We start from the raw sequence: 16,693 nt of genomic DNA on the forward strand, positions 1-16,693 counted from the left end.
CAGTTTTAATTAAGGAAGACAACAAAACCTTACCTTTAAGAGTTGAAGTAAAAACAGAACCTAAGTTGATTGTCTTATTAATTAGGTGTCCTTGCTAAATACTTTTAGAGGACTTTATTTTCGGTCACAATATGGGTGATTTCCACTACATAAAAACAATCATGTGGGTTCTGATTTTTCTCTGTGAGAAAAAAATAACTTTTTCTCATGTCTGAATCCAGGTAGAGAAAACACCTTCCCTCTCCCCAGCACGACCTTTCCTCTTAATTTTAATTCAGACCTCCTGAAAACAAAAATCATTTCCCAGTGTCTAGGTTAACAAAGCAACAGTTGCCAGCCAACAACATGATGGCAAAGAGTTGGAATGAGGCATCTGGAAGGAAACACAGGCTTATGAATGTGTACCACGTGCCTTGTACTAAGCCAAGTGATTTATATACTGTGCTCCTCCAGTCAAATGCCATGAAGAGTCATTTCTTCTGAATAACCAGCTAACGCTCATCTTCAAAATCCTCAGTGGCCTCTCCTTTCAGATATGATTGTTTGCACAGCACAAGTGAAATGTGAGCCTTGGAAGTCAAATTATGAAAGGATGTCAAGTATTTCTCTATAGTTTTATAATCACTCACTTTATAAGATAAAGTTCACTGCCTAAAATATATCATGAACTATTTAAAATGGGTCCTCTATGAAAAAAGAAAAAGAGAAAAGAAAAAAGAAAGATATGCATGCAAAAACCAAAAAAATCATGTTGCCAGGTAAATTCGGATACAATTTTTTTTAATCTCTATATTTTTAAACCCTGCCTAACTGCACAATTATTGGATCATGGTGGTTGTATTTTCTATTAGGTTGCAAGGTTCCTATATTACATATATAATTTAAAAATGGAATTAATTTTTATTCTTCCCACATAAAATACAACTGGTTATTCGAATACATATTGTCTATTCAAGTGATTTCTCTTCTCAGTGACTAATAATTATTAACTTTTGTGATTTATAAAATTAAGGACACATGATTAGAAACCACAGAAGAGGCACATCTCTGCCTGTGTTCTTATTTACTTGGTTCTTAAGTGTTTTTAATATCTATATGAAAAGTGGTACTCTCAATGCTGATATGAGCACAAAAGAATTTAAGAAATGGTCCTGGCACCAGAAAATGAGCCTAAATGTATTTCCTTTTCTCTTGCTAATTTTTCATTTTCCACTGAATATAGGTATATCCCAGTTGCAGAATGGAAACATTTTCCAAAAGAAGGTAAATCAACATAAAAAATATATTTTAAATTAAATCCCCTCTAACAAACCCTAATTTACTGGTTTTAGAACTCTAAGTTTCTATTTTTCACATTTTCTGTGGGTTACACCTACTTCACCATTATCTAACTGAATTTCTCATCAAAATTTCACAATTTCAAAATTTTCAATGATTGTCAGGCCTGGAAACCTAGAATCACTCCTGAATTCATTAGCTAGTCCATCCTCCTACATATATATGATAATGCCAATGAAATGTCAATGAATGGACAGGCCATTTTTCAAGAATGGCCAGTAGAGGGAGAAGGTATATTTTGTACTATACTGTACTTCCCCCCTACTCAACATCAACAACCTGATGAAAGGATGATTTAGATAAGTATACAGGGTAGGTTAAAAAAAAAAAAAAAAGAGAGAAAAGGAGAATAAAACTAGTTTAAGGATAACAAATTATTTTTAAAAATCACCTAGAGTTGACAATGGTCAGTGTAAATCAAGTGCAAATCAAAATAAATGTATTACGGAAATGTACTTGTGACCCTAGCACTAATATGATGTCAAAATCTTAGCAAAAATGATTTGACTATGATTTTTAAAACAAGTAAACAGCTTTTAAATCATGACTTCTCAATAGAAATGCTATTGCCGTCATAGCGTATGTGGTAAAAAACTGAGTCAAGAAGAAAAAAGGGGGAAATTATATACAAGTATATAAGTTGTACACTTGTATCTCAGGATGGTATTGACCATAAGGAAAATGAGTGAGAGACATATATATTCAAATTAACCAACACATACCACATATATAAAATGACATCTATATCCATCTGTCCATCTTGTTTGTGAATTGGGATAATCCATGTTTTTTATATATATATATATCTCCCTGTGTTTTCTATGACTCTTAACCTAGTTTTATATATTAACATAATAGATTGGACTATGAGAATAAGCACTTCCTTCATACCCCCTTAAAATACCATTGTGTATTCCTTGCATCTTCTATTTGTATAGTATCATTTTTCTGAAATTCAATCCTAAATATATATTTTAACCATATCTCAGTATTCTGCTATAAGGAATTCAAACAAAGTATCAGATATAATTTCTATGATCGAAGACTGTCCAATCCAATTGAGTAGTTGAGACAGAGAACTACATGGCTTCTAGTAATCAAGTAACAGAATACGTAAAGTGGCAGGATTTGGATAATAGTTGAATGAGTGAAGATAGGTGGAAAATTATTTTCCAGGCAAAGATAAAAATAAGCATAGGCCTAATGATAGAACTGAGTGAAATATATCATAAGAAAGAGAATAAACTGTCTTGATTTGGCGGGCCGGGGGGGTGGGAGTGGGAAATACTGATAAGCACTATTATATAATTAGATGGTTTGGGCCTGAAAAATCAGGCAGACAAGTTTCACCTTAGGTATAGCAACCCAACTATGAAATAAAACAGGCTTGGGTTAGGAAGTCAGTAGAAGGAAAAAAGAGAAGTAGATCATAAGTATACACAGAGTATACATCTTTAAGATCCAAGATCTAGGTTAGATAACCTCTAAGATTTAACAACAATAACATTAGAACACATGGTAGGTAGAAGCACATTTTGGAATAAACACGTATTGAACACATACTGCCTGAGTTCAAATTTGAGGTTCACCACTTACTAACTGTGGGACCTCAGGTGAGTTACATAATGTCTTTGTGGCTCTATTATCTGTAAGATGGGACTGAAGTAATAATACCCATAAATGAGTTAATATACAAGATTAAATGAGTTAATATCTATAAAGTGTTTAAGAAAGGTCCTTGGCACATAGCAAGTGCTATGAAAGTGTTGGCTATTAGCGTTTATAGAACTCACCATTCTCCTGGTTTGGGCCCGGTGACCTCAGGTTTCTTACACTGTCAACTACCCTCGCTTTGTTGCTTGAATTACATACCATAATGTGTGGTCCTCTGTAAAATATGATATTGTATGTTATATATTGATACTATTGAAACACACACACACATACATGATGATAAAACAGGCAATAATTTCCAAAGACAGATGGACTGGAATAATCATCTTTTTCTGCCAAATATTAGAAATTTAATAGCAAAGAAAGAATACAACTGAGAGGAAATGCTATGAAACATTAGCTTTCATATGGTGACCCTGTTACAAAGAAAGATGTAAGAAGCTTGGTAAAATGGACACTTTCCCCAAGACAGTGTCTTTTTGTTATTATCAATTATTATCTTTTAAAGAAAAAGGAACTAAATGAAATGTACTCTCAGACATTTTCCTTGCATCTGGCAAGGTCAGCTTGTGGCAAGTCAGGATGTGAACTGACTTCACTGGGGGTTTTTTTGGTGATACGAGAGATTAATTTGGAGACAATCCCATGCAAATTATAATAAAACTTTGATAAAATGGTTTATTTTGCCTACTTGATTTCATCTTTATTCACAGTGTGGCATTTCTAACAATGTAAGTATACTATAACTTTCGATTTCTAGGACCAAGGGGAAGGTGCATTCTGTGCTTCATAAAGTTGACTGTAAAAATAATATTAGTGATTTAACATCATATTCTAAGATGCAGAACTGTTTTATTTAGCAGTTAGTAAAAATTCTTCAGGAGCATTTGGTGAAAATTGAAAATTAAATATTTCATTTAGGCCAAATAGGTAATAGGCAAAACAAATGCAACACAAACAAAAATGCTAATCTTCATACAAAATAACTACATGTTATGGTTGATCTGCCACAGGGATACCAGAACTGTTGGATTTTATTTTATTAAAAACAATCACATGTAAATTGATACTTTATGAATAAACATTTTTTTAAATGGTTGCAAAAGGGATAAAGTATAAGCTAAAGAAATGACTATACTTGTGTTTAAAATACCAGTTCTACATTTCAGAAGACTAGTATCAATTAAACAAACCACCACCACCACTTCTGGCATACAGACTACTTACTGTCCATCTGTGTTTCTAGTTTCTTGTTTTTCTTCTTTGGAGTTTTGTGAGGACTCTCCAGTATCACTGCCAAGGGCTGAGTCAGGATCATTTTTCAGTGTATTTATTATATCAGTAGATACAGTAGGAATGTCTTGCGACTTCAGAGAAGTATTTTCAGCCTCATCTTTAGGCACTTCACTCAGTTCTTCCTTTTCATCTATCTCTTCAAGGCTGTAATCAGAGCTTATTCCAGCTACAAAGAAATGAAGATATAATCCTAAATATTAATTTCCCTCATTCATCCTGTGCAATCCTGGCAAGAAAGGAATTTTTAAAATAATAATTAGTTGGACTCTTTTAAATTCCGATTCAAAGCTAATAGTAAAATACTTTTCTAATGGTGAATAATTATGTTAACATATAATCAGATTATCTCAACATACATTTCTAAAAATAATATGCTGTCTCTCTCGGTTTTATTCATGGTAGAAAAAAGAGGTTATTTAAGCTCATAAGCTTCAAGTTATATATTTCATTTAAGAATGTATCTTTCAATTTAAATGATTTTTACCTTGATGCAATGGCTTTAAATGTAAACAAAAAGAACACGAGATTTTTAGATTGGCTCCAAGTATAAAGTTTGACTCAGTAATTATCAGTACTAACTACGATTGAGAATTATCTGAGCATCTTTTAAAAATACTGATGCTCACCTCTAATCCACATCTGTTTAATCAGAATCTCTGAAGGGAGGGACCAAGAATTTTTTTAAGGTTCTTTCAGGTGATTCTAGTGTGCAACCAAGGTGAAAAGCCATTTACTTAGATGCTTAATATAATTTTTAATATACAAATAGAATAAGTATTATGCAACAAAAATTAATTTTAACTCCTACTCAGTTTGATTCTCAGAGGCAACTTTCCTTAAGTTTTTTTTCCTCTATATTATCAGAAAGTATAATGAGCATATACCGTTTAAGCAGATATACATACATTTCCTTCTTTCTCTCTATTCTTGGTTTATTTAATATAAATGGAAGCATAATATATCTGATGTTTTACACTAACTTTTTTTTCCTCCACTTAACTATGTCTTAAAGGTCGTCCCGTATCAATATATGTGTGTGTATGACTCTTTTTAATAGCTGTGGTTAATATTTCATTGAATGAAATTGTTTTATTATAATTTCTTAGCACTAACACCAAATGGCCAACAGGGTAAAAGAGGAGATGTCCTAAGCAATTGGTGTCCACACTAGCTGTGAAAGTAAATTTAAACCAAAGAATGAGGTTCTGGATCTTTGCTTCTTTTAATATAATTCAGGGCTTCCCTGGTGGTGCAGTGGTTAAGAATCCGCCTGCCAGTGCAGAGGACACGGGTTTGAGCCCTGGTCCGGGAAGATCCCACATGCTGCGGAGCAACTAAGCCCGTGTGCCACAACTACTGAGCCCACGTGCTACAACTACTGAAGCCCACGCACTTAGCTCCGCAACAAGAGAAGCTGCCGCAATGAGAAGCCAGTGCACTGCAATGAAGAGTAGCCCCCACTCGCTGCAACTAGAGAAAAGCCCACGTGCAGCAACGAAGACCCAACGCAGCCAAAAAAAAAATAAATAAATAAATTTATAAAAATAAATAAATATAATTCAACACTTCCACTTACATAATAGCAGCTGAACAAAGTTTAATTTTACCACAATAGAGGGGTAAAAAGGGTAGTATAGCACTGGATTTTAGTGATCAGCACATCTACAAAATTTAACAAAAAGTTTAACGTATTTGAAGAATATGTGAAGTACTTAAAATGTATTTCTTTAATTTTATCTTTAAGCATATAGACAGAAAAGTATGCTATTTGTGCTTTTTAATAAACAAATATGGGGAATTTTAATGACATTTTTGTTGTAAACTAAAAAACAGATTACTTAGAAAAAACAATAAAGAATTTGACTTTAAGGGCTCCCTGGTGGCACAGTGGTTAAGAATCCGCCTGCCAATGCAGGGGACACGGGTTTGACCCCTGGTCCAGGAAGATCCCACATGCCACGGAGCAACTACGCTCATGTGCTGCAACTACTGAGCCTGCACTCGAGCCCACGTGCCACAACTACTGAGCCCACGTAGCTAGAGCCTGTGCTCCACGACAAGAGAAGCCACCGCAATGAGAAGCCCACACGCCACAATGAAGAGTAGCCCCTGCTCGATGCAACTAAAGAAAGCCCATGCGCAGCAATGAAGACCCAACGCAGCCAAAAATAAATTAATTAATTTTTTTTAAAAAAATTCGACTTTAAGTAAATTTATATATAAAAATATATGTATATACTTATATATATAAATCTTGCTTTATCATAACATGGAATAGTTATTTTGATACCAGTGTACAATATTATGCCTTGACAATAGCATATTACATCTATACAGTAAGAGTGTATGTACATAATTTGAAAACTGTGTATTAAGGAAAAATGAAAGGCCATTATGGTTTAGATGCAAGTATGTTTTATAGATGGCTCCTTGGTATATATTAAGCTCTTTTGGAAATTATATTAACTGAGGTAACATTCAGCAAATTATTGATCTTTCTCCCTATTTCTCTCTTTACCGTCACATGTGTTTTATATAGATACACAACTTTTCTTTAAAAAGTCGAGGTCCTCAACTTTCTTTAAGTATGAGGTCCTCACTGAGAAACTGGTCTCAAAGTACGAAGAATGAGTCACATGTTTCAGAAAACTTTTCAAATTATTTTTCTGGGGTTTTATAACAGTAGTTATAAGCATCATACAGGCTTTCTTAAATATATATATTTGAACTGCATTCCTGTCATTAAAAGTCTTAGAAAAGGATGTGATTCTTTTTAAAAATTCTAACCAAGAGCACTTTCACACTTTGTTGTTTGACTAGTACAGATTTATTCCAAGCTTTAAAAAAATATTAAATCAAGTTTGCTTTGTATGTGTTAACAGACTTATACTATGGCCAAATTTTAGAACTACAGCAATAGCAACAAAACGAAGTGGGGGCTGTGAACAGTGAATAATTTTCACAAACGTTAGATCACAACTATCATATTTCAGCTTCGCATGTTCTAAGGGAAGAGAATTCACTTTCAAAGAACAGAGTATCCAAAACTTTAGTGTAGCTGTAAGATATAACAACTTCCAAAATATGTTTAGAAAATTATAAAAAATCATTCGAAATTGTAATTGTTGAAGTTTCTTTTACACTTACTTAGCTTTCTAATATAATTTGAATATATTTATCTTAATTTTTTCAGTCTCTCTAAAGATTGCAAAATTGACTGAAACAAAAAATAAAATTAAAAAATTATTTAAAATTCACAAAATGTAATATGTGTAAAAGAAATTTAAATAATTAAACTTAATTTGTAGCATCTTATAAGTTATTAAAGCTTAAAATTTCACTAAGCCTTTTGGGACACCTTGTGTATTTTTCCTGGAGATGGTCAAAAGGGCAGAATTGTTTGACAGATACTACTTTTTGCTAAAACAGAATTGTATTAGATTAAATCTATTCTGGTGAACTTTTTTAAAAAAAATTCATTTATTCAAAAAATGTTCACTGTGTCAGACACTGCTGTAATTTCTGACAGAGTTGTTTTCTCTTTCATTTTTAAAAAAGTGAGGTATAATTTCAGTAAGATTCATCATTTTTGGAATACATTTTGGAATGTCCAGTTTTGACATCTATCTATCTTTCTGTGACCACCACCACAATCAAGATGTAGAACAATTCCATCAGCTTCCAAAATCCCCCAGGCTCCTTGGTAATCAACTCTTCTCTCTAACCCCAGCCCCTGGCAGCAATCATCCCTATAGTTACGCCTTTGCAAGAATGTCATATAAATGAAATCATACAGCATCTAGCCACTTAAGTCTAGCTTCCTTCATTTAACAATGTATTTAAGATTTAGCATGTTGTTGCATGTATTAGTTATTTGTTCCTTCTTTTGGCTAGGTTGTAGTATTCCAACATATGGACAAACTACATTTTGTTTATCCATTCCTCAGTTTAGGGACATTGGGTTGTTTCCCATTTTTGGCAATTACATAAATTCTATAATAATTCACATGCAGGTTTTTGTATGCACATTCGTTTTCACTTTTCTTGAGAAGTCTTAGGAGTGGGATTTCTGGGTCATATAGAAAATGAATCCTTATTTTTATTTAAAAAAAAAAAAAAAACAAACATGCTAAAGTATTTTCCAAACTGTCCACACAATTTTTCATTCCTTTAACGAGTGTATGATAGTATACTGATTTTAAACAACTGGTTTGAGGCGATAAGGACTTTTTCTGAGTCAAAAACTGAGTAAAATTATTTATGATAGAATTCAAATATTACCTAACTATGAAGTTTTGCCATCTGGTAACAAAAAAATTTCGATCACTTAAAAATAAAAATCCCAATCAAAAGCAATACTATAGAAAATAAGCCATGCCTAGATAACAAAAGAGTAGTTCAATAAAGAAAAAATATATATGTATTCTTTTATATTTCTATAGTTATATGTTGAAAATAATAAAGTTCAAACAGTTTTGCCAAAAAGCAGAAAGCTAAATAGAAGAGAAGCTGAAATCCTTCAGAGCCACTGATTTTATCATCTTACATGTTGCCATATTCATTCACTATGTGATTAGGGAAAACATCAAACTCCAAGAATTTCAAGTGACAAGGCAGAAACTACTATTTTTTCTATGAGACATTTTTACACAAGGAATCAACAAGTAACCAAATCTAAATGTGATGACATCTCAATCTGTCTTAAACAAAGCAGCAGGCAGGAAAGGCCAGGTCACCTACATGGCAGAGATGCGGCAGCTACCTCGGGCGTTCCAGGGCACTCCGAGAGAGGGGCTTCGGCCGGCAGCTGGGGCACAGCGCACTGTTCGTGACCGGGGAGCCCAGGGCCAAGGGAGGATTCTGCCAAAGAAGTAAAATCTGTGGAAATGGCACTTAGAAAAACAGAATTAAGCAAGCAGAGACCAAGAAGCATTTCACAAGAAATTAGATATGTTAACTCACAATTAGCCATGCGTTAAACAAGAAGAGGTAAAAGGGGAAAAAAAGGAAGAAAAACAGCTATCAAGCAAAGTCTGAATAGCAGCCACTTTTCTCTAGTACTTCAGAAATCTTCTCATTTCATTTATATAGTTCGATATTATTTAATAAATTTCCTTTGTGAAACAGAATTGTATCATTGATATTATTCTGGGTAAGACTTGAGAAAAATCATCACTAGTTACCTAATGACAGTGTTTTTAATCACAGAGGAAAGGAGAATTCTCTATCAAAATCTTAAATTCCTAAATATCACCTAAGGATTAAAGATTCAGGAGCATTTGGGTGCTTCTGAGTTTTTCTGTATTTGTGAATGTGAATTATAAAAATTAGGTAGTTATATTAAGCAATTTTTATACCTATCAAATTATTTCCATGCTAAAGTACTGACATAGTAATATTCTATTTTGATTAAACATTATTAGTCTGTCACATTCATTTACACCTTTTAGCCTAACGATTAAGAAATTTTATCATACTTATAGCTACTAAATAGCTATTATTAAAAATATTAAGGAACAGTATTAGATTTTTACTGAAATTTCACTTATTTGGAGAGAATCCAAAATAAAACCATATAATAGAAAATATTTCATAATAAATTTTTACCATCAGATTAGGACAATATGAATTCACACCTGCAACAGTTGCATAAAGAATGATGCTTAACACCTTCATGTAAGTTTTCTTCTGAACACACCAAGGTACATTCCTAACTAAGATGTGTCATTCCTCTTAGGGAGAAGGTTAATAAATGGCAACCTGACATTGCATAAGGAAAAGCGGGAGACCTAGTAGGAAAAGCACTCAAGGTACCATCGCAGAACTAAAATTTTGATTTCTGTGTTCACACTCTGAACTCAGGGAGAGGAATATTTTTCATTTCATACTATATAATGTGGGAAATGAAGACAAAGCATCTGTATCTCCTTCATATACAGAGCATTACGACTAGATTCATTCCTCAACTGTCCTGGAAGTTCTTGCTCAGTGGTTACATGATGTGGAACAGAGGTGTCATACCTGGGCTGGACAGGCCCTCAGAAGAGTTTGCTTCTAAAACGCTGTCTGTAGGAATGGCAGGTACCGACTGCAGGGCTAGAAGACAGAAGAAACACAACTGCTGAGCGAGTCACATTCACCAATGAAACAATTCCTTAGTACCTTAAGTCATTTTTATATAATTCAGAAAAAGAGAGCCGTAACCTTATTAGAAGCCGCTGTACTTGTCTAGCTGTGATACAGCTAAAATCTATTTTGATTCCCAATCCTACATGTAGTCAATCCTGGAAAGGCAGTATCCTTCTAAATAGACTCACAAATTATAACATGCTCATTTTAGGATAATGGAGCTGTACAATTTTAAATTTTGTTATGCAGATTTTTCAAAGGTAGAATAATCAGGGACTAAGTATTACTATTAAAATCAATTAATTAAAAGCCTAAGTTTAAGTACTAATATTTAATAAAAAGATGTGATTTATAACCTGTATCATTTCTATTGTCTATATTAAAGAAAACACAACACTAATGTTCATGGGAAAAGTAACATTACCAGTCACGTGACTATTTTCATCACTTTGTTGCAGGGCTGTTTTGGAGGGTGGGGAAGGTGCTTTTCGCTTTGTCCTTTTCAAAGATGAATTCCCACCGGATGTGCTACCGAGCTGCAGAGAGCCCGTCCTCACTCTGCCTGCTCCACAGGAACTCTATGGAAAACAAAGTGACCAAATAGAATCTCTATTCAGAAATGAACAGCAAACTTTAGGAAGACACTGACCTTTACATCAAACACATCATATGCCAATAGGGAACATAATGGTCATTCATTCAAAAAGCATTTACGGAGTATCTGCCACGTGTCAGAGACGGATATTGTAAGAAAAGTATAATATGATGCTTCTCAAGAAAGTCAGGCTAGAATGGGAGGCCGGCATGTAAACGACTAATTAAAATGTAGAAGACTCATAGGCAATGCAGTTAAAAACTAGCTTTCAAAGAAAAATCTAGAGAAAATACTGGATGTAAAGTGAAAAAGGGAAGAATATTTGTACATTAAGACTGGCTTGATTAATCTCTTTTTAGCACAATACATCAATGACAAACATTTCCAAAATCTATATGTCTATCAAAGGCAAGGTCATTTGAGGTCCTCGACTCTATACACAGCTAATGCTCACAACTCACAGCATGTGACTGTCAGCAGGCTGGCCGGTGCCTCCTGGCCTATTGCCATGTCCTCTTGTTCTTTCCCCTTACAACAAACCTGCTTAAAAGTGTTATTCATAGTTTTTTTTCCTCCAATTTCTCATCTCCCGCTTGAACAACCCCAATCAGATTTTTCTCAACCTTTGATCCATTAAAACTATTCCTATCTGTGAGATAATAGAAAATATATAATGGTCTCTGCCCACATTCCTGGCACAGAGCTCCTAAAACCCTTGAACTTTCCTAAGTGACAAGAACACTATAAGCATCTCTTGTTCTAATACTGGTCTTGGGCCCCAGTTCCTGACACAGAGCTCCTGAAACTTCTGTAATTTCCTGGATGATAGGAGTACCTTTTGTTGTAATGAGGCAACTCTGGATGGGCTCCTGGATGAGGGCTGGTCATGGGAAAGTCATGATTAGAAGCCTGGAATTTTCAGCCCTGCCCTCATTCTCTTGAGAAGGGAGAAGGGTTGAAAATGGAGTTAATGACCGATCATGCCTATGTGATGAGGCTGCCGTAAAATCACAAAAGTATGGAGTTCAGAGAGCTTCCAGGTCAGTGCACACGTGGAGGTGCTGGGAGAGTGGCATACCTGGACAGGGAGTGCAAGCCACATGCCCCTTCCCACATACCTTGCCCTATACATCTCTTCCATCTAGATGTTCATCTATATCCTTTATCATATCCCTTAGGAAACTGGTAAATGTAAGCGTTTCCCTGAATTCTGTGAGCCGTTCTAGCAAATTAATCAAACCTGAGGAGGGAGTCTAAGGAACCTCTGATTTATAGCCAGTTGGTCAGAAGTATAGGTAACAACCTGGACTTGTGGTTGGCATCTGAAGTCCAAGAAGGGGGTCATTGGAATCTCTAATCAACAGCTGGTTGGTCAGGAGCAGAGGTGATAACTTGGGATTGGGACTGGTGCCTGAAGTGTGTGTAGGAAAGGGAGGGCCGTCAAATGTAAGCAAGTGTTTCCCTGAATTCTGTGAGCCGTTCTAGCAAATTAATCAAACCTGAGGAGGGAGTCTAAGGAACCTGATTTATAGCCAGTTGGTCAGAAGTATAGGTAACAACCTGGACTTGTGGTTGGCATCTGAAGTCCAAGAAGGGGGTCATTGGAATCTCTAATCAACAGCTGGTTGATCAGGAGCAGAGGTGATAACTTGGGATTGGGGCTGGTGCCTGAAGTGTGTGTAGGAAAGGGAGGGCCGTCTTGTGGGACCAAGCCCTTATCCTGTGGAATCTGATGTTGTCTCTGGGTAGATGGTGTCAGAATTTAGCTGAATGCTGGTATCTAAAAATTGCTTGGTGGTGTGGGGAAAACCTCCACACATTTGTTGAACAGAAGTGAAATGTTTTGTTTGAGTAGCAAAGGAGACTCACAGGGAAGAAACACACAGTAGGAAAGAACTGGGTTTTTCCCTACGTGGGTAGAAAACTGAGTTTTTCCTTTACACTATCAAAGCCATCAGTGACCTCCCTCATGACTAAATCAGTGGTTACTTCTTAGAACTCATTTGTTTGACATATCAGCAGCATTAAACAGTTGACCACCCTCTAAAATCTTCTCTTTCTTATATCCAGAATACTATTTCCTTACTCTGCAAAGATCTGAACTCTCTATTTTCTGTGTTGGTTCCTTTTCATCTAGTCCTTGGACATATTCTCTTTAAGAATCTATACTCATTCTTGGTAATGTCTGCTATCTCTGGGTTTTAGGTCTTATTTATATGTTGATCATTTCCAAATTATGTCCCCATCCTGGACCTCTGTCTAATCTTCATTTAATGTTGAAAACCATTTCAAACTCAGCATGTCTAAAACTAAGATCCTGATAATCCTCCTTTCATCTCCCCCATTAAAAATAACCCTGGGGCTTCCCTGGTGGCGCAGTGGTTGCGCGTCCGCCTGCCGATGCAGGGGACGCGGGTTCACGCCCGCGTGAACCGCGTGTGAGCCATGGCCGCTGAGCCTGCGCGTCCGGAGCCTGTGCTCCGCAACGGGAGAGGCCACAACAGGGAGAGGCCCGCGTTAATGCAAAACAAAACAAAACAAAACAAAGGAAGATCCCACATGCCGCGGAGCGGCTGGACCCGTGAGCCATGGCCGCTGAGCCTGCGCGTCCGGAGCCTGTGCTCCGCAACGGGAGAGGCCACAACAGGGAGAGGCCCGCGTTAATGCAAAACAAAACAAAACAAAACAAAACAAAACCCTGTTCTCACAGTCTTCCCTGTTTCAATAAAAACAGCAAGTCATTCTTCCATTTGTTCAAGCCAGAAACTTTGGAGTCACCCTCCCATGTCCTCTCTCTCACACTCCATCCATATCAAGTCCATCCTATTGGCTCATCCAGCTCAACTGCTACCACAGAGTGAGCCATCACTAAGAACCTTCTAATTGGATTGCTTCTTCCACATTGCTTCCCTAGAGTCCTTCCTCAATATAGCGGCAAAGGATCCTGTTAAAATAAAAATCAGGTGAAGGCACTTTGTTCAATAACCCACTAATACTTTCCAAATTGGTGCAGAAAAGCTGAAGTCCTTGTAATGACTTCTAAGGCCACTGGCGACCTGGCTCCTAGGTCTCTCTGCCCACCTCCTTCTCCAGGTGTGGGGCAGACTGAGCCACGCTGGCCTTCACACTGCTGCTCCAATGTGCCAGGAGTGCTCCCACCTCAGAGTGGTTGCCCTTGCTGTCCCTGTCCCTGGTATGCTCTTTCGATAACTTAATGTCTTACCCCATCATCATCTTCTTCAGGTCATTTCTCAAATGTCACCTTTTCAGTGAGCTCCTCCTTGACCTCCCCCACCCCACCTCAACAACTCCTACCTCTTCCCAGCTTGATCTTTATGATCAGCATTTAATCACTCTCTAAGATACCACAGAGTTGGCCTCTTTACCTTGTTTATTGTTGCTTCCACCAGGTGTGACTCTAAGGGCAAGGATATTTTTTCCTCCTATTTTGCTCACTTCCGTGTCTCCAGAACAAAGTCTGTCTCATAGAAGTTTCTCAATAAATACGTGCTGAGTGAATGAAAGAAATGAACCAAATACTGCCTTCTTCATTTGCAAATAAAAGGCCTTGATAAACTTGGACTAGGAGAGTATGTAAAGCTTGGGCCATTCCAATCTTAAGAGACAATGTAAGTACAACTAAGGGAAGCGGCCTAGTTCATAAGATGTTTATCAGTCATTATGTCTTGCTATATACCACAAAAAATTTAGCAAATTTACTATTTTGTAATGTTATAATATTTCTGCCAGAGAAGAAAGGAAGCCTGCTCTCACAGAGAAAAGTTTGAGTTAGCTGTCATCACCGCCAGTTCTGTTAGGGACAAAAGTGGAAGGCAGCTCATCTCATACCGGCAGAAGCAGAGTCAGGTCCATATGGCAGGCACTTGGTGGAACACACCTCTCACTAAGGTTAACTCATGTCAACAAGGGGGTCAGACAGGGTGGCACCAGGCTGACCTTATCGGTAATCAGAACATTAAACTTCTTCCATAGCAGTTGGTAAATAGCTGCAGCCACCAATCTCCTCTCCTCTCATTACCCTGGTCCCTCCTACAGAACTCTTCAGACGTCTCCATAATCCAGCATGAAAAGAGTTAAAGCCTGCCACCCAAACCCAGATTTTGATTCAGAGTCACTGAGGCCAATTTTGATTAAATCAGAGGGTCACCCCCTCCCAACCCCGTGGGTGGGCCCTCAACTGCTGCTTGGACCTCTGAAATAATTAGGAGAAGGGCCCTCGGCGACAAAGAGCTGAGAAAGAAATGTAGTGATGGATCAGCCATATTTAAATATCATTTTGAATAGGACATAAAGTTTAAATTAAAATCTTCTTATTGATGATATGTCTCTGTGTTCAGAAACCTTCACTTGCTATCTTATAAAAGTGAGAAATTTAGGGATTGTTAGGGAGAAGGCCAAACATTCTCCTAAAACAATATGACACTTCATTTTTTAAAATATTGATCTAAAACATCAAAAGCAGTAGAAGACGTCATTTTATTTCTTGATGAGTTTACTTCTGTAAAGCCCTATTCCAGCATGCCTCATTCCTATCACAGACCTAGTTTATCAGTAGGAACACAGTAGGTGAACAATAAGTAATTGGTGAATGCATGAAGTCATGGCAGCATTTGATTTTCCTTCTAATTCCATGCTGAAAACGTGTTGCTCATGTTTGGGCCGATTGCTTTCATGTAGTCTGATAACAACCCGTGTTCCCCTTTAGGTCAGGTTCCCAGACACTGTCATTTATTGGTCTGTTACCTGATAAAAGCAGTCACAACATGAATTTCTCAGACAGTAGTATCTGTTTAGGTGTTAGAGCTCTTAAATTCTGGTGATAATAAAGCAAATAGCACAGAGATAAAAAAGGGAGGAATGTATATACAGAGGCTCAGAAATTTATATGGACCTAATAACTCAAAGACAGAATAAAAATAAACTCATATATTTCATTTATCACCCTAGAGGTCTTAAAATAAGCTACCTTTTTTTTGTACAGGATATTTATATTTCTATGGATAAAGAATTTAAAATTTGTCCAAATACACATATTTCAGTGTTACAAATGCTAAAACAGTTTTAATAGCATTTGTGAAGACAGTTGAGGGAATGCACGTTAGATGGGCAAAGCCATGAACGTCTTGGGGGAGCATATGCTTTATAACCTTATTCCGTAAGATTTACCCCCTTCCTCTATTGTACGGGCATGTCATGAAAGCAAATGGACTTATGTTTCCAGACCAACTGGATCATAGGGACTAAGAACGAAGACCTCTGAAGAGAACATGATTGTCACTGCATGTGACCAGGTCAACTTATGTTACCTGCATCACTAGATTCAATGCTATAATCAATGGTAGGAGCTTACTAACTTGGTGACAAAAATGTAAATTTAACAACTGACATAAGATGGGCCAACGCAGGAGTTCTGAAAGAATAAGAATGGTGAGTTTAATCAGCATCGATTAGTGAAAGGAATATAAGTTTTGTTCTGAGATATGAGTGATATTAGTATTAGCATTCAAGGAAATAGCTTAATATACATTTCTTGTTGTCCTGTAAGACAGAGAGACAAGAGTTTTAAATTTTATTTTGTGTGTGTGTGTGTGTGTGTGTGTGTGTGTGTGTGTGTTTAAAGAGACTTATAAAATAATTTCA

At 36.5% G+C, this 16,693-nt stretch overlaps 1 protein-coding gene across 6 annotated transcripts in view; it reads right to left on the minus strand.

The window, feature by feature from the left end:
* COBLL1 (cordon-bleu WH2 repeat protein like 1) overlaps positions 1-16,693 on the minus strand; it is a 166,534-nt gene that overhangs the window by 11,215 nt on the left and 138,626 nt on the right. For 5 of the 6 annotated variants that reach the window (XM_055088218.1, XM_024122283.3, XM_024122286.3 and 2 more), the window contains 5 exons: positions 10,862-11,015; positions 10,330-10,404; positions 9,049-9,168; positions 4,240-4,474; positions 3,132-3,226 (listed from right to left, as the gene is read on the minus strand). In XM_055088218.1, the coding sequence (XP_054944193.1) occupies positions 3,132-3,226; positions 4,240-4,474; positions 9,049-9,168; positions 10,330-10,404; positions 10,862-11,015 (679 nt within the window). The remainder of the gene's footprint in view (positions 1-3,131; positions 3,227-4,239; positions 4,475-9,048; positions 9,169-10,329; positions 10,405-10,861; positions 11,016-16,693) is intronic. The other variant, XM_024122287.3, reaches the window with a different exon arrangement.

This window comes from Physeter macrocephalus, chromosome 2 (genome assembly GCF_002837175.3).
Source record: "Physeter macrocephalus isolate SW-GA chromosome 2, ASM283717v5, whole genome shotgun sequence".
Taxonomy (NCBI): Eukaryota; Metazoa; Chordata; class Mammalia; order Artiodactyla; family Physeteridae; genus Physeter; species Physeter macrocephalus.